The 26554-nt window shown below is 43.4% G+C and overlaps 1 protein-coding gene across 1 annotated transcript in view; it reads right to left on the reverse strand.

Moving 5' to 3' along the window:
* LOC126249450 (vitellogenin-like) overlaps positions 1-26554 on the reverse strand; it is a gene marked incomplete at its 3' end in the record, with an annotated part of 380348 nt that overhangs the window by 346958 nt on the left and 6836 nt on the right. The window contains exon 2 of the mRNA XM_049951103.1: positions 20675-20818. Coding sequence (XP_049807060.1) covers positions 20675-20818 — 144 coding nt within the window. The remainder of the gene's footprint in view (positions 1-20674; positions 20819-26554) is intronic.

Here is a 26554-nt window from a genome sequence, read left to right on the forward strand (position 1 = left end):
TACGTGCTTGAGCATTGTCCTGCAAAATGATGTTCATGTCCTGCAGAAAATGTCATCACTTCTGTCTTCAGGCTGGTCGTAGGTTGTGTTCCAAAACTGAACAGCATAGAGACCTGCAGGACCTGACCATCATTTTGCAGGACAATGCTCAAGCATGTACAGTGAAAAGTGTTACTAATTTGTTTAACTGATGTGCCTGCTAAGTGCTATACCACCTACTGCACTCCCCTGACTTAAGCCCTCGTGAATTCAACTCGATTTCTAAACTGAAGGAAACATTACACGGCATTCGCTTCAGAAGTGCAACAAATTCGTCGGGCAATAGACCGCGCCGCTCGATCTGTCAACACAACTGGCACTGCTAAGAGTATCCACCGACTTCCACATTGCTGGAAACGTGTTATACACAATGCTGGTGACTACTTTGAAGGTCAGTAAAACTTTTAAACACGTATCTGTTTTGTACGAGTTGTAAATAAATAGTTGCCACTATTAAAGTTCCTACGCTCGTATATCCCATGCAGATAACGGAGATAACATTAGACAAATAACAGCCGGCCGGAGTGGCCGTGGGGTTCTAGAGGCTACAGTCTGGAACCGCGCGACCGCTACGGTCGCAGGTTCGAATCCTGCCTCGGGCATGGATGTGTGTGATGTCCTGAGGTTAGTTAGGTTTAAGTAGTTCTAACTTCTAGGGGACTGATGACCTTACAAGTTAAGTCCCATAGTGCTCAGAGCCATTTGAGCCATTTTGAACCATTAGACAAATAACAGCTCCCACAAAGGCTTCCAAGCAGTCATTCTTCCCATGGAAAAGGAAGAAACCCAAATATATGGCACAAAGCGTATTCCACCGTATGCCACATACCACACAGTAATTCTCAGTTGAAACCCCGCATCAGGACGTGGAATTAGACTAGGATTTCCTGGTATTCGCTATCAGTCTCTTTAACATCAGGCAACCCAAGCACTGCTGCTAGCCTTCCCCAAATATTCAGTGATTTCGTCTGTATGCTGAACACTCCATATAGTCAACATGGCATAGGGAGAACCTCTGAGGGTAAGTGTTCGGCACAAAGGAGTGAACATTGAGTACGGGACATAGGGGTGATAATTAAACGATACTGAGAATATTGATCAGCCCAGTAGACGTGCTTGGATGGTAAGATGGTTCAAATGGCTCTGAGCACTATGGGACTCAACTGCTGTGGTCATAAGTCCCCTAGAACATAGAACTACTTAAACCTAACTAACCTAAAGACAGCACACAACACCCAGCCATCACGAGGCAGAGAAAATCCCTGACCCCGCCGGGAATCGAACCCGGGAACCCGGGCGTGGGAAGCGAGAACGTTACCGCACGACCACGAGATGCGGGCGGATGGTAAGACGAAATGTCAGAAATCCAGGTTCGAAAAAAATGGCTCTGAACACTATGGGACTTAACATCTGAGGTCATCAGTGCCCTAGAACTTATAATTACTTAAACCTAACGAACCTAAGGACACCACACACATCCATGCCCGAGGCAGGTTTCGAACCTGCGACCGTAGCGGTCGCGCAGTTCCAGACTGAAGCGCCTAGAACCGCTCTGCCACAACGGTAAATTCAGGTTCGAATCCTGGTTTATATACGTATTGAGATTTGTCGCTGCAGCTATTTATCCTTTCATATTTTCCTACAACTGTTAACTGATCCAACTGATTGAGGGTTGTATTTGATTGGCAGGGTATTTATGTCACAACGGTAATGAAACCCATAGCCGTAATATGATTGAAGATTAAAATTTCAGGGTTCACATTGCGGTGCTATGGTACTCTTTTCGTGGACGAAGAGCGAATAGCTTTTGAAATGATAAGAACGGACTACACGCCAGTGTTTCGGCACCTAGTAGAAGCGAGTGAGGCAGTGCGATGGTAAAACACTGGCTTACCAGTCGGGTGGGCCGCGGTCGTCCACATTTAGGTTTCCCGTAGATTCGCTGAAACGCGAGGCTTTTTCAGGGAAGATTCCAAAAGAAAGGGGTCAAATTCCCTCACCATATTATGCAGTCGATCTCTAATGACCTCGTCGTCGACGGGACGTTCAAGTACAGTCTTTGTCCTTCTTCTGCTCCTAGTTAGGCTTGGAGCCACCAATAGAACTAACAGCCGACATGCATCTAATCTCAGTAGTAGTCGGCTATGATTAGCAATCGTTCTCCACTCGCTCCCCGGTACTTGTTCCGTGGTTCCTGCTCATAAAATGTCTGTCTGTAACTTACAATCCACCCAGTAATTCTGGGTGGACTCAGTCACGCTTCGTCTATAGCTGTCCAAAAGGAAATATCTTCCGCCCGCCAGAGAATATTGGCTCTGAGCACAATGGGACTTAACATCTGAGGTCATCAGTCCCCTAGAACTTAGAACCACCCAAACCCAACCAACCCAAGGACATAACACACATCCACGCCCAAGGCAGGATTCGAACCTGCCACCGCAGCGGTCGCGCGGCTCCAGACTGAAGCACCTAGAACCGCTCGGTCACTACGGCCGGCCCAGGGAATATTATTCGGAGTCCTGCAATAACTTATCATATCGCCAAACTGTCACAATATATTTGCAATTGAAACGCTAAAAATCATGGATTGGAATTTCGATCTCGTCACAGTATATCGATCTGCATCCACGAATTTCTCAGTATTACCTCCAACAGTAGCATGCAATTTTCTGCACGTCACAATTTAATTGAGTGCATTTCATATTTTGACAACAGGGCAGAAGCAAATTTACGCGGAGCCTGCCCTCTGGTTTAGTTGACGATGAGACGAGAGTCGTAAATCTTTTAAAATTTTGTGAAATATCTGGACCCCAGTATAAAGCGTTTAGGCTGGTTTTCATCTGTTGCAGAGTGGCTGGCACATACTTTTCTTAGTCGAATGATCAACCAACAACGTTTATCCGTTGCATTATTTTAGATCTTTCCACTGAATTTCTTCTGTATACCAGATTTTTGGAAATGTGCAAGGAGCACTCAATAACTAATGCAAAATATTTTTTTTCTGAAAACAGGTTCGTTTTATTCAGGATTCCAATAGACCATATTACTCCCCACTCTTCTGGCTACAAAACTCTAATTTTCAACATAACCTCCGTTCAATACGACGACCTTACGCCACCTTACTCGGAGGACCTGTATGCCCGCATGGTACCACTCTGCATCTACATCTACATCATACTCTGCAACCCACCTACTGGTGTGTGGTGGAGGCTGCTTTTCGTACCTCTAATTGAGCCCTCCAATCCTGTTCAACCTGCGAATAGCGCGTGAGAAGAATGAAGAGGAATGATTGTCGGTAAGCGTCTGTAGGGGCTCTAATTTCTCGAATTTTCTCCTCGTGGTCATTACTCGAAACGTATGTGAGGGAAGAAATATGTTGCCCGACTTTTCCCTGAAAGTGCTCTATCGAAATTTCAATAGTAAATCTCTCCGCGTTGGACAACGACTCTCTTGTAACGTCTGCCAATGGAGTTTGTTTAGCATATCCGTAACGCTCTCGCGCCGGCTGAACGATGCCGTGACGAAATGCGTCGCTCTTCGTTGAATCTTCTCTATATCTTCTATCAGCACTACCGGACAGAGATCCCACATAGGTGAACAATACTCAAGAATCGGTCGAACAAGCGCCATACAAGCCACTTCCTTAGGTGGATGAGTTACACTACTGGCCATTAAAATTGCTACACCACGAAGATGACGTGCTACAGATGCGAAATTTAACCGACAGGAAGAAGATGCCATGATATGCAAATGATTAGCTTTTCAGAGCATTCACACAAGGTTGGCGCCGGTGGCGAAACCTACAACATCCTAACATGAGGAAAGTTTCCAACCGATTTCTCATCCACAAACAGCAGTTGACCGGCGTTGCCTGGTGAAACGTTGTTGTGATGCCTCGTGTAAGGAGGAGAAATGCGTACCATCACGTTTCCGACTTTGATAAAAGTCGGATTGTACCCTATCGCGATAGCGGTTTATCGTATCGCGACATTGCTGCTCGCGTTGGTCGAGATCCAATGACTGTTAGCAGAATATGGAATCGCTGGGTTCAAGAGGGTAATACGGAACGCCGTGCTGGATCCCAACGGCCTCGTATCACTAGCAGTCGAGATGACAGGCATCTTATCCGCATGGCTGTATCAGATCGTGCAGCCACGTCTCGATCCCTGAGTCAACAGATGGGGACGTTTGAAAGACAACAACCACCTGCACGAACAGTTCGACGACCTTTGCAACAGCATGGACTATCAGCTCGGAGACCATGGCTGCGGTTATCCATGACGCTGCATCACAGGCAGGAGCGCCTGCGATGGTGTACTCAACGACGATCCGGGGTGCACCATTGGCGAAACGTCATTTTTTCGGATGAATCCAGGTTCTGTTTACAGCATCATGATGGTCGCATCTGTTTTTGGCGACATCGCGTTGAACACACATTGGAAGCGTGTATTCGTCATCGCCATACTGGCGTATCACCCGGCATGATGGTATGGGGTACCATTGGTTACACGTCTCGGTCACCTCTTGTTTGCATTGACGGCACTTTGAACAGTGGGCGTTACATTTCATATGTGTTACGACCCGTGGCTCTACCTTCATTCGATCCCTGCGAAACCCTACATTTCAGCAGGATAATGCACGACAGCATGTTGCAGGTCCCGTACGGGCCTTTCTGGATACAGAAAATGTTCGACTGCTACCCTGGCTAGCACATTCTCCAGATCTCTCACCACCTGAAAACGTCTGGTCAATGGTGACCGAGCAACTGGCTCGTCACAATACGCCAGTCACAACTCTTGATGAACTGTGGTATCGTGTTGAAGCTGCATGGGCAGCTGTACCTGTACACGGCATCCAAGCTCTGTTTGACTCAGTGCCCAGACTTATCATCGCCGTTATTACGGCCACAGGTGGTTGTTCTGGGTACTGATTTCTCAGGACCTATGCACCCAAATTGCGTGAAAATGTACTCACATGTCAGTTCTAGTATAATATATTTGTGCAATGAATACCCGTTTATCATCTGCATTTCTTCTTGGTGTAGCAATTTTTATGGCCAGTAGGGTACATTTCCTTAAGAGTCTTCCTATGTATCTGAGTCTGGCATCTGCTTTTCCCACTGCTTGTATTATGTGGTAATTCCACTTAAGGTCGCTCTGGATAGTTGCTCCTAGATATTTTACGGTAGCTACTGTTTCCAGCGGTTTGACATCAGTAGTGTAGATGTACAGTAGCGGGTTTCTTTTCCTATGTATGCGCAATATGTTAAATTTACATACGTTCAGTGTCAACTGCCAAAGCCTACAGCATTCATCAGTTCTCTGGAGGTCATTCTGCAAATAGTTGCTACCTTCTGGCGTTGCTACTTTGTTATAGACAACCGCAGCATTTGGGAACAGCCTTGCAGAGCTGGCTGGCTCTGAGCACTATGGGACTTAACATCTGTGGTCATCAGTCCCCTAGAACTTAGAACTACTTAAACCTAACTAACCTAAGGACACCACACACATCCATGCCTGAGGCAGGATTCGAACCCTTGCAGAGCATCCCACGCTTTCTACTAGATCATTTATGTATACTGGTCAACATCGGAGCCAACGTCGTGAACAAAAAATTGTAATGATCAGCCTCGCAACGCACAAGCAGTTCTGCACAGATAGTCCTTCGTTGTTCTTTATGGCCGTCCGTTGTTGCCGAGCGGTTCTAGGCGCTTCAGCTTGGAACTGCGTGACCGCTACGGTCGCAGGTTCGAATCCTACCTCGGGCATGGATGTGTGTGATGTCCTTAGGTTAGTTAGGTTTAAGTAGTTCTAAGTTCTAGGGGACTGATGACCTCAGATGTTATGTCCCATAGTGCTCAGAGCCATTTGAACCATTTGAATTTGTTATTTATGGCCTTCTGTTGGGTGGCGAGGAACCCAGCGGGCACAAACCTTTGTTACCCAACTGGTGGACGAGTGTATCAGCACTACCAACAAGAGATTCAGCTGTGCAGCGACGTATTTGATTTTGATCCGTTGATCACCTCAAATGAGGGTGTCCACACGCTCCAACACTGCAGGAGTCACAGCTGTGTGCAGCCGGTCAGCACGCTGGTGATTGGATAAGTTTGTGCGACCCTGTTGCGATGAAAACAGACGTCTCGTGCAACGACTCACTGTGCTTTTGTTCACTGCCAGGTCTGTTAAACATTCTACGAGCACCTATGAATATCTGTGAAGCTCTGATTTCCCACCAAAGGAAACTCAATGACAGTTCGGTGCTTGCAACGTACCACCGTTACAGACGCCATTTTGAAGGCTACGTATAGCGCCAGCACCTATCTGAACTTCATGAAACTATAGGGGCTAATGAGGGAATATTCCACGATGTCCCACAACAAATTTCACATTTTTTTTCAAAACTAAATCGGCCGAGAAAAGAAGTGTTGCATTACTTACACAACGCTCCTCGTGTGTCTCTGTGTACGGTGCCAGGGAGTGCTCATGGTTTTACGTTAATTATTGTACTTTAATTCTTCTAATATTTTCATAGTTTTATCACTTTTAACCCCACTCGCCCCACAGATATTTCAGTACGGGCCCTGAAGGCCTAGCTGTCGTACACGCATCATCATCACTACTTTCAGCACGGTATAGCGAACCCCAAACAGTGCCTGTCGACAGCCGCTATAATGACACCGCTGGAGACTTCCCTACATCCCATACAGTTCATCGTCGTCAACAACAGAATGAAACTTAGCAATCTCATTACCACAAATATCGTGCAAGAAACGTATTTAGTCTGTTGCGAAGCTTCTCTGTTGTTATTATGGTCTTCAGTCAGAAGATCTGATGCAACTCTACACGCTATCTATCCAACACTACTCTTTACTTTTGCGTAACTGCTGCAACCTACATCCATTTGAAGCTGCTTACTGTAGTCAAGTCTGGTCCACCTCTACAATATTTACCAGTCACACCCTTACGAAACTGACGATTCCTTGATGTCTCAGAATATGTCGTATCAACCGATCCCTTATTTGTGTGTGAATTTCTAAGGGACCAAACTGCTGAGGTCATTGATCCCTAGACTTACACACTACTTAAACTAACTTACCTTAATAATAACACACCATCCCCGGGCCGGCCGCGGTGGTCTAGTGGTTCTGGCGCTGCAGTCCGGAACCGCGGGACTGCTACGGTCGCAGGTTCGAATCCTGCCTCGGGCATGGGTGTGTGTGATGTCCTTAGGTTAGTTAGGTTTAAGTAGTTCTAAGTTCTAGGGGACTTATGACCTAAGATGTTGAGTCCCATAGTGCTCAGAGCCATTTAGCCACACCATCCCCGAGAGAGGACTCGAACTTCCGGCGGGAGGGGCCGTGCAATCCGTAACATGGGGCCTCCAACCGCGCGGCCACTCCGTGCAGTTCGATCCCTTCTTTCAGTCAAATTGTGTCACAATTCTATTTTCTCTCCAATTGGATTCAGTGCCTTCTAATTGACTATCCGATCAACCCACATAATCATCAGCATTCTCCAGGAGTAACACATTTCGAAAGCTTCTATTCTCTTCCTGCCTGTACCACATTTTACATCCGTACAACACTACCTTGCAGATAAATAATTTAAAATACTAACCAGTCAAACAACTCACGGACACGATTTATACTTCCGATATGTATCAGACTGTGTCTCTAAGAGAAAGGCCTTTTATTTGACGGATTTCGTGATCGACTGCTGTTCTTTTCGCATTACCAATATTCAACGATCGCTGCGCAGATCGAGATCATATGGATTCCAATCTAATTAATTTAAGTGTTAGGGAATTAACACTTAAATTAATTAGATTGGAATCCATATTATGCCGTTGTGCGCAGCGGTCGTTGAAAACTGGAAGTGGAGAAAAGAACAGCAATCGATCGCGAAATACGTCAAATAAAAAGCATTTTTCGTCTTTTTGTTGTTGTGGTCTTCAGTCCAGAGGCTGTTTTGATGCAGCTCTCCATGCCACTCAATCCTGCGCAAGCTTCTTCATCTCCCAGTACCTACCGCAACCTACATCCTTCTGAATCTGCTTAGTGTATTCATCTTTTGGTCTCCCTCTAAGATTTTTACCATTCACGCTGCCCTACAATACTAAATTGGTGAATCCTTGATGCCTCAGAACATGTCCTACCAACCGATCCCTTCCTCTAGTCAAGTTGTGCCACAAACTTCTCTTCCCTCCAATTCTATTCAATACCTCCTCATTACTTATGTGATCTACCCATCTAATCTTCAGCATTCTTCTGTAGCACCACATTTCGAAAGCTTCTATTCTCTTCTTGTCTAAACTATTTTTCGTCCACGTTTCACTTCCATACATGGCTACACTTCATGCAAATACTTTCAGAAACGACTTACTGACACTTAAATCTATACTCCATGTTAACAAATTTCTCTTCTTCAGAAACGTTTTCCTTGCCATTGCCAGTCTACATTTTATATCCTCTCTACTTCGACCATCAGTTATTTTGCTCCCCAAATAGAAAAACTCATTTACTACTTTAAGTGTCCCATTTCCTTATCTAATTCCCTCAGCATCACTCGATTTAATTCGATTACATCCCATTATCCTCGTTTTGCTTTTGTTGATGTTCATTTTATATCCTCCTTTCAAGACACTGTCCATTCCGTTCAATTGCTCTTCCACGTCCTTTGCTGTCTCTGACAGAATTACAATGTCATCGGCGAACTTTAAAGTTTTTATTTCTTCTCCATGGATTTTAATACCTACTCCGAATTTCTCTTTTGTTTCCTTTACTGCTTGCTCAGTATACAGAGTGAACAACATCGGGGAGAGGCTACAACCCTGTCTCACTCCCTTCCCAACCAATGCTTCCCTTTCATGTCCCTCGACACTTATAACTGCCATCTGGTTTCTGTACAAATTGTAAATAGCCTTTCGCTTCCTGTATTTTACCCCTGCCATTTCAGAATTTGAAAGAGAGTGTTCCAGTCAACATTGTCAAAAGCTGTCTCAAAGTCTACAAATGCTAGAAACGTAGGTTTGCCTGCGCGGGGTAGCCGCATGGTCTGGGGCGTCTTGTCACGGTCCACGCGGATCCCCCCTTCGGAAGTTAGACTCCTACCTCGGACATGAGTGTGTGTGTTGTCCTTAGCGTAAGTTAGTTTAAGTTAGATTAAGTAGTGTGTAAGCTTAGGGACCGATGACCTAAGCAGTTTGGTCCCATAAGATCTTACCACAAATCAGTCAATCGTAGGTTTGCATTTCCTTCAAATGTGTGTGAAATCTTATGGAACTTAACTGCTAAGGTCATCAGTCCCTAAGCTTACACATTACTTAACCTAAATTATCCTAAGGACAAACACACACACCCATGCCCGAGGGAGGACTCGAACCTCTGCCGGGACCGGCCGCACAGTCCATGACTGCAGCGCCTAAGACCGCTCGGCTAATCCCGCGCGGCTGCATTTCCTTAATCTATCTTCTAAGATAAGTTGTGGGGTCAGTATTGCCTGACGTGTTCCAACATTTCTACCGAATCCGAACTGATCTTCCCCGAGATCGGCTTCTACCAGTTTTTCCATTCGTCTGTAAAGAATTCCTGTTAGTACGAGTATTTTGTAGCCGTGGCTTATTAAACTGATACTTCGGTAATTTTCACATTGGTAAACACTTGCTTTCTTTGTAATTGGAATTATTATATTCTTCTTGAGGTATGAGGGTATTTCCCCTGTCTCATACGTCTTGCTGAACAGATGTTAGAGTTTTGTCAGGGCTGGCTAGCTCTCCCAATGGAATGTTGTCTACTCCCGGGGCCTTGTTTCGACTTATGTCTTTCAGTGTTCTGTCAAACTCTTCACGCAGTATCATATCTCCCATTTCATCTTCATCTACATCCCATTTCCAAAATATTGTCCTCAAGTACATCGCTCTTGTATAGACCCTCTATATACTCCTTCCACCTATATGCTTTCCCTTCTTTCCTTAGAACTGGGTTTCCATCTGAGCTTTTGATATTCATGCAAGTGGTTCTCTTTTCTCCAAAGGTCTCTTTAATTTTCCTGTAGGCAGTATCTATCTTGCCCCTAGTGATATATGCCTCTACATCCTTACATTTGTCCTCTAGCCATCCCTGCTTAGCCATTTTGCACTTCCTTTCGATCTCATTTTTGAGACGTTCGTATTCCTTTTTGCCTGCTTCATTTACTGCATTTTTATATTTTCTCCTTGCATTTTCATATTTTCTCCTTTTTCTTATAGCCACAATATGGCGCATATCGGAAATATATATAGTGTCCGTGAGTTATTTGGCTTTTCAAGCTAATAGATTATAACTTTTATGGATGCTTCTTTAACTTACTACTTTCGTATTTTTATTTGCTTCTGAAGACATAATGCCGAAAAAATACAGTATGGCTGGTTATCTCATTTCGTTGTTAATTTTATGACTTACACTAGCCCAGAGAGGGCGTATTTTTAATATATCTACGGCCTCACATAACTCCAGTTTGTTTGGACATTGTTATCTCCCGTATCTCTGATACATTACTTTATTTATTCATCTTGTATGCGCCACTGGCTACCTTCATACCAGTAGACATTGTAAGTCTGTTTCATTCCACATGTTTATTCTTCAAGCCCAGAGATGTATTTTTATGATCTGTATGATTTCAGTTTATGCCGAGAGCTTCCTTCATATTTTAATTCTTTTGGTAGATTATTTTAATATTATACTTTTCGCTGTTATATGTAATTGTAAATGGATCTTCTCCCATTAGTTTGCTATGTAAAACTACGTTAAATACTACCCTGTACTTACTGTTATTGAGCATACTATACTATGGCTCCACACTGGTGATCTGTTTTCTATGATTAACAACTGCTTGTGTTTCTATTTTTTTAAAATAATAATTATATAACTTCGCTATTATTTAATCATTCACTCGCGCCTCAATAAAGGGCTCCACTCATCTCTGACGTCACATTTCCTTCCTGTTCAATCATGTAAGCAACAGCTTCAGTTCATGTTACACTTCTGCATGTTCTGTATCAACCAGTATTGTTTCCTGCGTGACACTTTGGACTGCTGTCACCTGTTGTTATATGGTACGTAACTGTGTGGTGTTTATGCCTGCACTAACGACTCGTTGCTAACTGTCTTATATTTGTTCTTGATTCTCCTGTTTTGTAATTTTTTGCGCTGAAGATGACTAGGCTACATATGAAATCTAGATTTTCTGTGATGAAACGACGGATTTCGCTATCGATTGCTGTGTCTTTCTCCATTGCCTACTTAAATTTATATTAAAGTTTAAGATGTTCCTCTTTTGAGAATTGCTTTTCTTGTTGCTGTCAGCTTGAATTCTGTACCCTCTCTACCTCGGTTATCATCTGTTACAGTATTTTTCTGCCCGAGAAGCAAAACTTTTAATGTCTTGTTTCCCACTATAATTCCTTCTGCATCTACTGATCTGATCACATTCCATTATCCTTGTTTTACTTTTGTTGATGTTCATCTCATATCATGGTGGCCCGCAGATATTTATCCAGGGAAAGAGAGGGGCTAGGGTGGGCAAGAATCTAAAACTATTTTTTTTATATAAATAAGGTGGTCAGTTTCAAGATGTGTCATGTCTCTATGAATAAGCTAAGGGGGTGGTAGAACTGGCAAAAGAGAGGTTTTAGCGAAATCGAGAGAAATCACTTTCAGAGGTGAAATAGAATTCTGTAGTTCAAAAATGGTTCAAATGGCTCTGAGTACTATGGGACTCAACTGCTGAGGTCATAAGTCCCCTAGAACTTAGAACTACTTAAACCTAACTAACCTAAGGACATCACACACATCATGCCCGAGGCAGGATTCGTACCTGCGACCGTAGCAGTCGCGCGGCTCCGGACTGAGCGCCTAGAACCGCTAGACCACCGCGGCCGGCGAATTCTGTAGTGAATAGAAACTCTGTACTCCAGATTCAAGGGGAGGGGGCCATTTGCCCCCTACCCCCCTCGCCCCACCCACCTTTTTGTTTACGACTATGTCTTATATCACCTTTTCAAGTCGTAATCCATTTTGCTCAACTGATATTCTACGTGGATTGCCTGGCAGAACTACAATGCCACCGGCGAACCTCAAGATTTTGTTCCTCCTTGCTGCACTTCTCTAGTAACACCAAACCCGCCTGTTATTTATCCGATGCTCCGACAGGTATCCTTTCTTCTTGCGAGCGCAGTGTTGTTTCCGAGTGAAGTAGCAACATCGTCGCTAGCGCGGCCGGCGCGCGGTGTCTCAGATTTCCGCTCACACGGGCAGTTGTACAACTGGTGGACATTCGCAGGTTGTCACGCCTGTTGTGCAGTAAGAAGCGAAGCCTAGCTGGTATGCGCAATCTCCACGCGGCTTGTTTTTCACTGCGGTCGGCGGAAAGCGCGGACTACAGACGATACCTGCCAGACAGCCGTGGGACGCGCTGGCGCAGCTTGCTGTACACGCACTTCCTCGCAAAATACCGAGGACAAGCAGCAAGTGCGGAAATAATCTTCTCTACGTTGAAACTGCTTAAAAAGTCTAAGTAGGTTTTAGACTCATATTACGCAACTTTTTTCGAGTGACCGTCAGATTTAATGGTATTTTTGTTACGTTCTACGATGTGGTAGGCAGTTGTCTGTTATAAAACTAAGCAGTTTACAAACGCGTGCCTAGCTCTAGTGTTCTTAGAATATTTCATAAATCCTGAAAAATTCATTTCCGACCACTGGTTCTTTGTCTTAAAATGATCTGTTAGGAACCTTTTGCGTCTGCATCATTGTGGCTCTACAGTTTTATGACACCCTTTATACTGCGCCACTACACACTGTAAGCCCTTCTCTCGTATCGTTCTTGTCTCTCGAAAACAATTACGAATTGGTGGATCCACACTGACGCAAACTTTTACTTTTTTATTCATTTTATTTAATTTTTCAGTATTGTATACTTTTCATGCTTTTTAAGATCTTGTGTTACTACATCGACGTCCACATGCGTACTATAAGTTCACACTTAAGTGCTTGGTAGATGGTTCTCAGGGCGACTTTCAGACTATTTACCGGCGTTCCACTCTCGAATAGGTCGTCGGGAAAAACTGAGAACTAAATCTGTCCTTCGGAGCTCTGATTTGTCGTATTTTATTACCTTAGTCATTCCTCCCTCTGTAGGTGGGAGCCAACAAGATATTTTCTCATTCGGAAGAGAAAGTTGGTGATTGAAATTTTGTGGAAACATCTCGTCGTAATGAAAAACACCTTTGGTTTAATGATTGCCACCCCAACACATCTATCATATCACTGATACACTTTCCCCTATTTCGCGATAATACAAAACCAGCTGTCTTTTTCTGCACTTTTTCGATGTCCTCTGTCAACATTATCTGGTAAGAATCCCATATAGTGTAGCAGTATTCCAGAAGAGGACAGAAAAGTGTAGTGCAGGCAGTCTCTTTCAAAATGGTTCAAATGTCTCTAAGCACTATGGAACTGAACATCTGAGGTCATCAGTCCTCTAGACTTAGAACTACTTCAACCTAACTAACCTAAGGACATCACACACATCCATACCCGAGGCAGGATTCAAACCTGCGACCGTAGCAGCAGCGCGGTTCCAGACTGAAGCGTCTAGAACCGCTCGGCCACAACGGCCAGCCAGTCTTTCTGGTAGACTTGTTGCATCTCAAAAAGAGTTCTATCGACAAAGCACAGTCTTTGGTTCTTTTTCCCAAAAACAGTTTCTATGTGATGGTTCCTACTTTAAGTAATTTTAATCGATAACCTTTAAATTTGTGATGCACCTTATAACCGAAATTAAACGAATTTTTTTAGTATCATCTGGGGGATCTTACACTTTTTAGTGTTTAGGGTCAATTGCAGCTTTTCACTTCATACCAATATTGTCTACATTATTTTTCAATTCTTTCTGATCTTCTAATCACTTTACTAGACTGTAGACCTCAGCATCATTTGCAAACCAGTTAAGAGGGCTGCTGAGACTGTCTCCTAAAACGTTTACATACATTAGGAACAGCAGAGGTTACACTTGCTTGAGGAACACCACTGCACTTCTGTTTCGCTCGATGACTTCCCTTCAATTACTACGGACTGTGACCTTTTTTGATAGGAAATCACGAATCACAGTTGTTTCACAAGAACGATATTTCCTGAATCCGTAACGGCTGTTTTCTTCGAGGTGTTTCAAGATGTTCAAAGGTAGTGATGTTCTAAAATATTACTAGAAATCGATGTCAGTCATATGGATCTATAATTCAGCTAATTACTTCTATTTTTTCTTAAATATTGGTGTGACCTGTACAGCTTTGCAGTCCTTAGGTACGGATCTTTCGTCAAGCACACGGTTGTATATGAGTATTAAAAATGATTATATTTCAACAGCGTACTCTGAAAGGAATCTAACTGGTATATAATCTGGGCCAAAAGATTCCCTTTTATTGAGTGACTAAGTTGCTCCGCTACACCGAGGGTTCATACTTCTTTGAAGAAGAAATAAACTCCACTTTAGTGGCGGTGTCATCGATAACGTTGCCATTGCCACACCACAGTCACAGTATTGATCGTGAATTGCCGCTGGTATGCTTCACATACGACCGGAGCCTCTTTGGGTTTTCTGTCATATTCCGAGATAGAGTTTTGTTTCGGAAACTATTAAAAGCATCTTGCACTGAAGTCCACGTTGAATTTCGAGCTTCTCTTAAAATGGCATGCTTTTTTCGTTGCCTCCGCTACAGTGTCCTGACATGATTTGTATACCTTGGGAGATCTGTTCCGTCTCTTATTAATCTACTTCGTATCAAACTCTCCGTTGACCTCAGTACTATTTCCTTGGATTTAAGCCACACCTAGTCTGTGGTTATATAATTTAGAAGGAATGGAGACTGTCTCTTAGGAAGAAGTCAGGCAAATTATCAATTGTTTTAAATAGGTATATTTTAAGTTTTATTTTGATAGGCTTGGATGCTGCGGATTCAATCTCGATACAACGACCCTGGGTTCATTATATACTGTATACTCTACACTTTCTCAGTATACTTTGTTGCTAAGAGGTCTAGTATGCTATCGCAATCATTTACAGTTCCTGCAGACTCCTAAATTAAATGCTCAAAATAATTTTCTGAGAAAGCACGTAGTAAAATTTCAGACTATTTTTTATGTCCACTCCAGAATTTAAATATGTATTTTCGCCAACATATCGACGGTAGACAGAAGTTACCACCAACTATAATTGAGTTCTCCGTTAAACAAGATGGCTTAACGGCTCTCCATCGATCAACATGTTATATTAACTTCTGTGTTGATCGACCATGGAGTCCGGCGTATGACTCTGTCGCAAGTTAAGAGGCTTGTGCAAGGTAGACTACCGTGGAAAGTTGTATCAAACCAGTCTGCGGACTGAATACCATAAAAAAACAATATATTGTGAAAAGGTTGTGAAAATAAAGAATATTTAGAGGGCTCTGCAAGAAGTTCTAGAACTAACACCAGATATAGTTCTTATAACACGCTCCCGTATTCTGAAAATGATATCCGTGTAAGATGTTCCCCTAACTCATTATTGAATGGATGTGCACAAGACAGACTAGTTTCTTCAATTCTAAATCACGTATAAAAGTATTCATGGGTAATGCAAACGGAGCTGAACTAAGGAGCATCATCAATTGTAAGGTGTGAGTTTCCCAATTGAGGTGCTCTACCTGCAGTCCCAAAATCTTAATACTCTCTATTTCCTGTACTTAACTTTCAGGAAATTGTTTGAGTAAGCTTTTCTTATAGCTTGTGGGGCTCCAGGAGGAGAACTGAAGCCGTCGACAAACTGTTGATGTTTTCAAACGTTTCGTTAGCTGACTTTTCAGTAAGGGGACGAGTACTAGTTATTATTCTCATTCACACAAAACTTTCATTATTTGTGAAACTAGTTGCAATAAAATACGAAACAATTAAATAAATATAAAATCTTAAGATTATTGAAAACTTGTTGAAATAAATTCAGGTCAACTGTCAAAAGTGGTGTCTTGCATCAAAATAAATCTAAAAGTACTTTTACAGCTTGTAACAAAAAAGGTATGGCCAGACTTTCAGGAAACATTCATCACAGATAGAGGAATAAAATGTTGTTTGCACAGGGGTCCGAAAACTCTTTATTTCCATGTTAGAGCTCATTTTCTACTGCCCTTCATAATCATATTACGAGGTGCTATCCAAAATTTTCGTGACTGGTGCTGCCACCTGTTAAAAACCTTACCTTTGGACTAATGGTCACCATCACCATCGAAGTAGTTCCCATCCGCACCTACACACCGGTCATAGCGCTTCTTCCACTGGTCAAATGTTTTCTGCAAGTCCTGTTCTTTGAGGGTGTTTATCACCGCCAGCGAATCTTCTTGAATTCTCTCTAGAGTGTCAAACCGACGGCCTTTCAACTAGAGTTTCAGTTTTGGGAATAGCGCGAAGTAGCAAGGTGCCAAATCTGGTGAGTACAGTGGGTGGGGTACAACCGCCATGTTGTTTTTTGCCAAAAAGATTCTGGTGAACAAGGACGTGTGACAGGGCGCATTGTCGTGATGCAGCAGCCAGTTCCCCTTGACGCCAAAGTTCGGGCCGCCGTCGGTGCACGTTTTCACAGAGCCGTCGCAAAACGTCACACTAGTACGCCGAATTCACTGTTTGGTTGTGTGGGACGAATTCTTTGTGCTCAATTCCCTTGATATCAAAGAAAACGATGATCATGCTCTTCACCTGTCTCGCGTTTTTGGGTCTTGGAGTGCCTGGACCCTTCCATTGGGACGATTGTCGCTTTGTCTCTGGCTCATAACCGTAAATCCAGCTCTCGTCGCCGGTGATAACCCGTGACAAGAAGGTTGGATCATCAGATGCGGTTTGACGAAGGTCTGTGCACACTTCAACACGCGCTGTTCTGTTCGCGGATCCATCGTAAAATCGCCACACATCAAACACAGAGTATTACGGTATTCACTGTGGACACACAACACGTCCTCCCAGCTGAATGCCACTCCGCACACTAACTCACCAGATATGCAGCTCTCGCCACCTAGCAGTGCTAAGATCTACTACTCCTACTTTCCAGATGGCAGCACCAGTCCCGAAAATTTTAGATTCCACCTCGTAATCATAGGAAACACGCAGAAACAAAACGTACCAACATAAATGAAACGTTCAAAACACCCTCTTGCTTACGTTCGGTTAGAATTTACGGTAAGCTGTAATTATTAGCATCAGTGTTTGTTGTTCTGATGGAACGAAGGAATGTTTACAGGTGGCTCACTTAATTGCTTGTTGGGTATACGACCAATCTCATCGCTCTGCCAGTATCAAGCACGTAGGACCAACTGTTCTAGTTCACGTCAGGGACTTTGTTTCCTGTATAGTGCAATGGAAGTATACTCAAATGTGGAGCTGGCAGATGCCCATTTGCTGTACCGATTAGCAGATGGTAATGGCCGTGACATTGAACGTTTGCATCGGGTGAGATTTCCAGACCGACTGTGCCTCGACAGGAGAACTTCTTAAGCAACTGATCGTCTTAGGTAGCACCGGAAGCTTCAGTCTACTGCTCGCGACTAGGGAGGGGAAATCCTAGAGGAACGAAGACACCTCAAATGGAGGAGGAACTTCTTCGTGCAGTTCACGAAAACTCTAATGTCAGCTTAAGACAATTGCCTTTAACAATTAATTTTCACCACAAGAATGTCTAGAGAGTGCTACATGCGAACCTGCTATATCCGTACCATGTATAGCGCATGCAGGCACTATCAGCGGCTGATTTTCCTGCACGGGTACGCTTCTGCGAGTGGTTCATTCAACAATGTGTCAAGTGTAAATGTTGTGTTCACGGGTGAGGCATCGTTTCAACGTGGTCAGATGGTAAATTTTCACAATCAGCACGTATGGGCTGTCGATAATCCTCACGAAATTGTGCTATCGCGTCATCAACAAAGATTTTCATTGTTGGTGACTGTTGGTTAGACTCAACGAAGAAAATTACCGTGCTACTTACAAAAAACTCTACCCGTTCTGCTGGAACGTGTGCCTTTAAGAGTGCGACAAAACATGTACATCACACACGATGGAGCACCTTCTCATTTCAACTTAAATGTTCGTAGTCTGTTACAGACGGATAGATGAAATGGACCAATCCCTTGGCCTCCACGCTCTCCGGACCTAAACCCACTAGAACTTTATTTGTGTGGTGTTTGAAAGCTCATGTGTTGGGAATTCCGGTACGAGATGTACAGAATCTTCGTGCCCGTACTGTGGAAGGCTGTGGAACAGTACACTATTTCCCAGTGATATCTCAGTCCAACAGGGATTCAATTCGACGGCGGGTTGATGCACGTATCTTTGCTAACGGAGGGCATTGTGAACATTTCACTTAGTATAGTGTTTCATACTGTATTGATACGTTCTTTTCCTATGTTTCCCATGATTACTGTGTTGAAGAGTTGTAGAAACTGAGCTCTGACAAGGATATAAAGCGTTTTGGAACCCATATCCGTATAACATATTTTCTTCCTCTACATGTGAGGAATGTTCCCTGGAAGTTTGGGTATACCTTTTTCTTACACCCTGTGTTTGTACAACACGGAATATAAATGATCATAGCACCGAGCGAGGTGGCGCAGTGGTTAGACACTGGACTCGCATTCGGGAGGACGACGGTTCAATCCCGCGTCCGGCCATCCTGATTTAGGTTTTCCGTGATTTCCCTAAATCATTCCAGGCAAATGCCGGGATGGTTCCTCTGCAAGGGCACGGCCGACTTCCTTCCCCATCCTTTCCTAATCCGATGAGACCGATGACCACGCTGTCTGGTCTCCTTCCCCAAACAACCAACCTATAAATGATAATAATAATTTACGGCTTTTAAGGTTAGAGATAACTAATTTACCATTTTATGCCTTCATGTTACGATTGTTACGGGCAGTCCGATGCGCTCGTGAACTAAGTATGTATTATACATTTCTATATGAAATGTTAAAAAAGCGTACTGCATTCTTATAAAAGAAAGTACTGGTCGAAACTAAAAGATATGGGTCGTTTTACTTCTGTTGAGAACGGCCGGTACACAGCGGTTCAGTCTACCTTCCTATTTAAGTACAACGCTCATTTCTTGTTGGTAGTGTTTGTCTCTGTACTTAGCCCTCTGACTATGAAGCTGTTGTCAGATTTGACATTTACACTTACCTCCTACATAAACAATTCTACAGGGTGTTACAAAAAGGTACGGGCAAACTTTCAGGAAACATTCCTCACACACTAAGAAAGAAAATATGTTATGTGGACATGTGTCCGGAAACGTTTACTTTCCATGTTAGAGCTCATTTTATTACTTCTCTTCAAATCACATTAATCATGGAATGGAAAAACACAGCAACAGAACGTACCAGCGTGACTTCAAACACTTTGTTACAGGAAATGTTCAAAATGTCCTCCGTTAGCGAGGATACATGCATCCACCCTCCGTCGCATGGAATCCCTGATGCGCTGATGCAGCCCTGGAGAATGGCGTATTGTATCACAGCCGTCCACAATACGAGCACGAAGAGTCTCTACATTTGGTACCGGGGTTGCGTAGACAAGAGCTTTCAAATGCCTCCATAAATGAAAGTCAAGAGGGTTGAGGTCAGGAGAGCGTGGAGGCCACGGAATTGGTCCGCCTCTACCAATCCATCGGTCACCGAATCTGTTGTTGAGAAGCGTACGAACACTTCGTTCTGGAAATCTGTCTCGATACAAACGTACCGCGCCACGGCTATTGCCCCGTGCTAATCCATACATCAAATGGGCATCTGCCAACTCCGCATTTGTAAACATTGCATTGACTGCAAAACCACGTTCGTGATGAACACTAACCTGTTGATGCTACGTAATGATGTGCTTGATGCTAGTACTGTAGAGCAATGAGTCGCATGTCAACACAAGCACCGAAGTCAACATTACCTTCCTTCAATTGGGCCAACTGGCGGTGAATCGAGGAAGTACAGTACATACTGACAAAACTAAAATGAGCTCTAACATGGAAATTAAGCGATTCCGGTCACATGTCCACATAACATCTTTTCTATATTTGCATGTGAGGAATGTTTCCTGGAAGTTTGGCCGTGCCTTTTTGTAACACCCTGTATACGTATCGTGTTACACTTAAACTTATCTCCTACATTAACAATTCTGTACATATCGTGTTGAGGCTATGCTGGCGTCAAAACAAGATTAGTGATAACAAAGATTATTAGTGAGGGATGGACTGGTCTGGAAGGTCCAGTAACATGACCTCCCCGTTCAACTGAACTTAATCCCTTTGATTTATGACTATGGCAACATTTAAAGGCATTGGTGTTTTTCTCAGCAATCGATAACATTACACGAGCGCGTGTCCCATGCGTGTGACCAAATCCGAGGGCAGCCAGGTGACTTCTCACGAGTTTGTGGTTCTTTGAGGAGGGCTGAAAGATGTTTAGGTATGATTGCTAACATCACTGAGCACCTCCTGTGGTGTCAGTGAATAGATGGCTACAGAAGTCATAGCGGTCCACATCTCAATAACTTTCTTCTAGCTAGCCTCTTCATGCAGCACCTGAATTGAGGTACTTACGAGGCCGTCGTCCAGCTTGAGGATGGTGGTCTGCTTGCTGAGCGGCAGCTCGCGGTAGGCGTCGTCGTCGGCCACGTCGGGCAGTTTGTCCCACCAGCTGTTCACCACCTGCGTGTGCGACTTGGCGTACGTCACGTTCTCCATCTGAAACAACCACACACAACACTTGCACTATCTTCTCGTGTTCTCCTCGATGTCTGCTTCAATGTGTGGGCGTGGCTGTTCATTCAATAACTCCCACCATACACTAGAAGACAGGACAAGAGAGTAGACGAGAAGAACAGAGAAAGTGGGTGCTTACTCACGCATGAGGCGCCATCCAAGAAACTGCAGAGGATACACAAGTTTTAAGAAAGAAGAAAAAGCAATCATCAGTCTGCAGGTTTCGTACATCGCATTGCACTACCAGACACAGTCCTATTTGTGACAGTCTGCCCTCACCTTCGCAAAGTCAATCGTGAGGACACCTAGCTACAGCTAGGCATTTTGGATATAAAAAATGAAATGATCGCATGGCATTGTTGGCCGGGAGGTCCCGTGCGGAGGAGTTCGGCCACCGTATTGCAAGTCGTTTTTAGTTGACGGCATTTCGGCGACTTGCGAGTCAATGATGATGAAAAACACACAACACCCAGTCATCTCGAGGCAGAAAAAATCTCTGACCCCACCGGGAACCGAACCCGGGACCCCGTGCGCGGGATGCTAAAACGATACCGTCAGACAACGAGCAGCGTACGTTGCAATTCTACAAAAAGTATTACCATTGTTAAGTATCTGCATGAGTCTAAGGCCCATTTGGAGATCAAACTACGACCTTTGTGTTATCAGTGTGACAATTACGAACTAAGCCATCATGTACCCAATCAGTGATCTGAACATCATCCAAAAGCAAACCTTGAAATCGTTTATCTCTAATTCCAACCTCTTACAAAAAGCTTACGAAAGTTAAATAGAGGTTTTCATTTCACTTTCTTTAAACATGTTACACAACTTCACTTACGAAAAAGCTTCTGCCGATACTGATTGTCTGAATCGTATCTATTTAGAGATACATTATTTTGCTTCTGTTGGATAAAGGAAGTAAGTAAGTTTCCCGCAGACTGGAACTTTTACACTACAGAGGAATGCGCACTATTTTGAAACTTTTTGGCGGATAAGAGCGTATTAAGCTTATCCACTATGGATGTTGTGGTAGACCGTGACTATAATTATATTAATTCGACTGGAAACCAGATGCTTGCCTTTGCAGGCAAGGATCTTAACGACACACAATATCCTTCCTTTCTAACAGCTGCAGTTCTGACAGTTCCTCTCTCCTAATTTGCAAACTTCACAAAACACTTCTGTACGCATTGCTGGAATAACAGTCCTGGGAGGAAGAACATTACGGAGAAGTTGTAACATACCAGTTTCTGGCCCCATCGTTCGGTTAGTGGTGGTTGCTCGCAGAATCCCAGTACCCGTTTTCCGATTTATGAGGTTGGGAACTTGAAGATTTTCAACAGACATGCTGCCCCATAGGCCTACACATTCTTCATTCTCCGATGGACGTCTACCGGTGTTTGTCCTTTGGCAGCCATGAAAAGAATAATAACACATTGGTCCTGTTTGGGCGCATCTGGTAAAAACGTCACGTAGTTCATGTTTCCGCATTAACTGCACGCACGTCGGAAAGATACGAATGCCAGATTAATCGCTTGCCTACATGTCGGTGCTTATACACCCGCATCTGAGTCGCGCTACGTTGCGTTTACCCTGCAGCAACGACCACAACCACAGATGGAAACATAATAGACCAAATACACTATTAGCATGGAACTAAACATCTATGGTCCATAGCACGCTAACCCGACAATACTCGCCAGCCCCTGCAACACAGCTACTACTGAGAACCCCAGATGCTCGACCCGCCGAAAAACAGGCAATCGCAGGGAATCTGTACTGTACATAACACGCAAACCAGCCACACACACCCCCTACACTGTGAGCTGATCTATGGCCCATCGCACATTAATGTATGACGACCTCGGACTGTTGCAGGGACGAAGCCGCTGCAGTAGGCCCAGGGGAATTCGCAGGAGCCCAACTGCAGAGCCTGGACTGACCCATCTATAACGAGCACCCGCAGCGACAAAGATAACGATGCACGATACCTCGCACTAATGTAACCTCACCTTTCACGCACTGTCGCAGCTGGCAAGCCGCTACTGCCCTTGCTACCCGTCCTACTGTCGCAGAAGTTTTTTTCCCTTGGCGCTTGCCTTAGCACTTTTTTCCCTCTGCTCTTATAAACCGCTACCCTTCGATCGCTTTCGTCCACTTACTGTCTCCTGATGGACCATGTCAATGAGTAACCCTACCCAGACGCATAGACAACATCGCAGCCCGCATCCTGTGACTCCTGATTCGAAAACTAAAATGTTATACGGAGGTGACAGTAGAACTTTTGGTTTGGTCACCACGTCGGTGTGGGCGTGGAGGGGCCTCATCCTACATATATTACTGCAGCAACGCCCTCAGGCGGAAACTTATTGATGGCCCCTTACAGAAATTAGAAACATTAGCTAGCTGGAAGTAGTATTCGATAATAAAAAATGTTCAAATGTGTGTGAAATCTTATGGGACTTAACTGCTAAGGTCATCAGTCCCTAAGCTTACACAGTACTTAACCTAAATTATCCTAAGGACGAACACACACACACCCATGCCCGAGGGAGGACTCGAACCTCTACCTGGGCCGTTCGATAATAGGTAGGAGGGCTTCGACGTCTTATAGAAGGAAATAAACTGCATTTGCTATAGAGGAAACTTGTGTTTTTCCGTGTGACCTTCTCCTTTTTAACTTTAGATTGTTATCCTTTTTAGGGTCCCGCACCTCAGTGGGTAAAAATGGAACCCTTATAGAATAGGCGTGTTGTCAGTCCGTTAAAAACTCTTTTTCGCAGGAACGGGTAGTCGTGTCAAGTTGAAATTTGTCACATATGAAAATCTATAGTGCCTTGGCGGTCTCGTAAATGTAAGTTTCTAAGTCAATGCAATCAAAAATACGGTCATTTATGTTACATATTTTGAAACACGCAAACTCACTCATAAAAACCTATAGGGTACCTTCCGTTGACCTACAATCATGGAATTCGGCAAAATCAAGACTTTACTGTAAAATCAAAGGAAGAAAATCCCAAAATTGTTAGTATGTTATTATACCACACGAAAAATTGTTTGACATTTGTTATCCGACGCCAAACTTGAAATTAAAACGTTCTTGAAAGTCTTCGAATCCCTGGAACCGACATCTTGCCAGTATGAAAGCTGGTAACAGGCAAAAATGGTATGTGTTCTCTATTCCCGGAAAGGATGAACTGTTTAGATACACAATTGAGTTTATACGGAAACCTCAGTGAGCGAGCCCTACTTGCACCTGACAATTTTTTTTAGCAAATTCTGTAATCCGATTGGGGTGATATAGTGACAGTTTGTGGCGCGCGTTTTCCAATCCAGTGGTCATATCTCAGAAAGTAGTTTGTCTGCTACAGGGGACTGATTAGTGTTGTAGGTGTAGTGACAGCTTTACTCATTCCTCGTGTGTCAAAGCGAGTCTGCCGACCCTTTCTTAGACTGCTAGTCTATGTGTATTAGTGCAGATAGTTAATCCTGGTCTGCCAATAAACGCTACGGAGGAAGTCTGTGGAACAACAAATCCCGTAATTTTTCTCGTACACCACACGGCACTAAGAGTGCGTGGGTTATCCGAGCGGCCGCGAGTGGGACTTCGCCCGATGCTGCGAAGCTCCGAGACGACAGAAGGGAAGGAACCTTTCAAAACGACGTAGCCACAACCTATGGACCCTCTCAGACATGAATCTTACATTCTGGAACTGAGTGTGCTTTACTTAGCAGAACTGAAACTCTGGAAACGGAACAGTGGTCGTAAAACTGGTGAACATTTTCGAGACGGGCCCAAGTCTCACTCCGGAACTGTTCCATAGCCAACAACTTCGTAGCTTCTGAATTACGTGTCGTACGATGATATAATTTTATCCATGTGTAAGTGGATACTGTGTGGAAATTTTGGTGCGAATGGCGTTTGTAATAAAGAGCTAAAATATTAAAACATCATGTCTGTTAGGCTCGGCTCCGCCTCGAAAATTATTTTCACCTTCCAAGTGAATAGTGAAGTTATTGCCAACTCGTATTGACTAGAGTAACCACTTGCTCAATAAAGATCCAGTAAGGGGCTAAGAACCCGATAAAACTAGTACAGATATTTATCAAAATGAAGAAAGTATCATTTTTAATTGTCTAAGTGATATCAGTTTCACCTTAGACTGTAAACATATTTATTATTAACAACTGCAATTCGACTAAAGTAAATACCCACGGTCATAAATGAAAATGCTCATGTGATCAGTACTGCCAAACTGTACGAATAACTGTGGAGTAGTATTAATGAGAAAGTTGATTTTCTAGTGACAACGAAGTGAACGGCAGACTGGTCTCTGAGCACGATCGAGTGATTACTGTTTACAATCCATCGACATGGAGGTCATTAAAGATGGACATAAAGTAGTACTGAACAAGGGAGGGCCAGGAAACCGATCACAGTCATTCTGTACGAACTAGCTTTATCATTTTTGTAAGGTAATTTCGGGAAAAAATATAAAACCAAAAATAGACCAAAGAGGCGAAGATTTCCAACCCGCTCTTTTTAAATATTGTCCACAGTATTAAGCATTCCACTATCCCACTTGATACAAGCGGATGTCATTTTCTAGCGTCAGAAAACGGAATAACTTTGTTTACGGTATGATGAATGTTTGAATAATTTCGGCGAAATAGTGGGAAAATTAAGAGTTGGCTACACTAAAACATTGTGGTTTATACCGGAATGCATTGATCCTTCTAAAACTCAAAGATCTTAGGCTGATCGAATTGTTGCTGCTCCATCGACTAAGAAATAGCAAACACACAAACAGGACAGCACTCATCAGAGGCTTAGTACAATGAACCAGAAAGAACTCGTTGCGGGACACTTCAGCAGAAAACGGAGGATAGAACTTCGTGTTTTGAGGATAGCTACCGTTTTTCTTTTGCCTTAAAGGGAGGAAGAGTTGCAACATTTCTTTCTTTAACAGCTTCTATTTTACTGATGAGCTCTAAACAGCGCTTTAACAGAATTTGACACCGGAAATACTAGTCGACGACGAAAAGAGAAAAAAATAAAAGAAAAAACTGAACGATACCAAATTGACGCAAAGAGGACAACGTGAGAAGTGTTCAATGAATTCGAAAGTAGTGCCAACTGACATGACTGAAACTCCAAGAAATTCTGGTCAGAAAATGGATCAGAATCATATATCGCATGCTCAGTTATCATAATCGTAATGAAATGGAAGATGACAGACAGAAGGCTGACATATTTAATTCAGTCTACTGAAATTGTTTTACCACGGAAGATCGTGATATTGGTCCTGCTTTCAATCATCGCACGAACGCCGAAATTGCTGATATTGAGATAAGTGATCGTTAATGGAAAATCAATTAAATCAGATGATACTTCAAAGGTTATGCAAAAGAGCTTGCTACACTTCTAGCAGCAGTTTATCGTGAGTCATTGGAACGACAGCTATTGGGAAAAAGCACAGCTCACTCCAGTTTTAAAGAAGAGTTTTTCGGCGGATGTACCTAAAGAGGCCCGTAATATTGCCATCAATATGTCGTAGAATTACGGAACACATTTCAGGCTCAAGTATTTTGACCCTTTTGGAGAACGAAATTCAATAGCAATTACCATGGACTCCGCAGAAATCTTGAGAAAATCAGATTGCTTTATTCATCCAACAGCTTTGTGACTGGCTGCAGGAGTTCCTAGCAGATAAAACG

The sequence above is a fragment of the Schistocerca nitens genome, chromosome 3 (genome assembly GCF_023898315.1).
Source record: "Schistocerca nitens isolate TAMUIC-IGC-003100 chromosome 3, iqSchNite1.1, whole genome shotgun sequence".
Lineage (NCBI taxonomy): Eukaryota > Metazoa > Arthropoda > Insecta > Orthoptera > Acrididae > Schistocerca > Schistocerca nitens.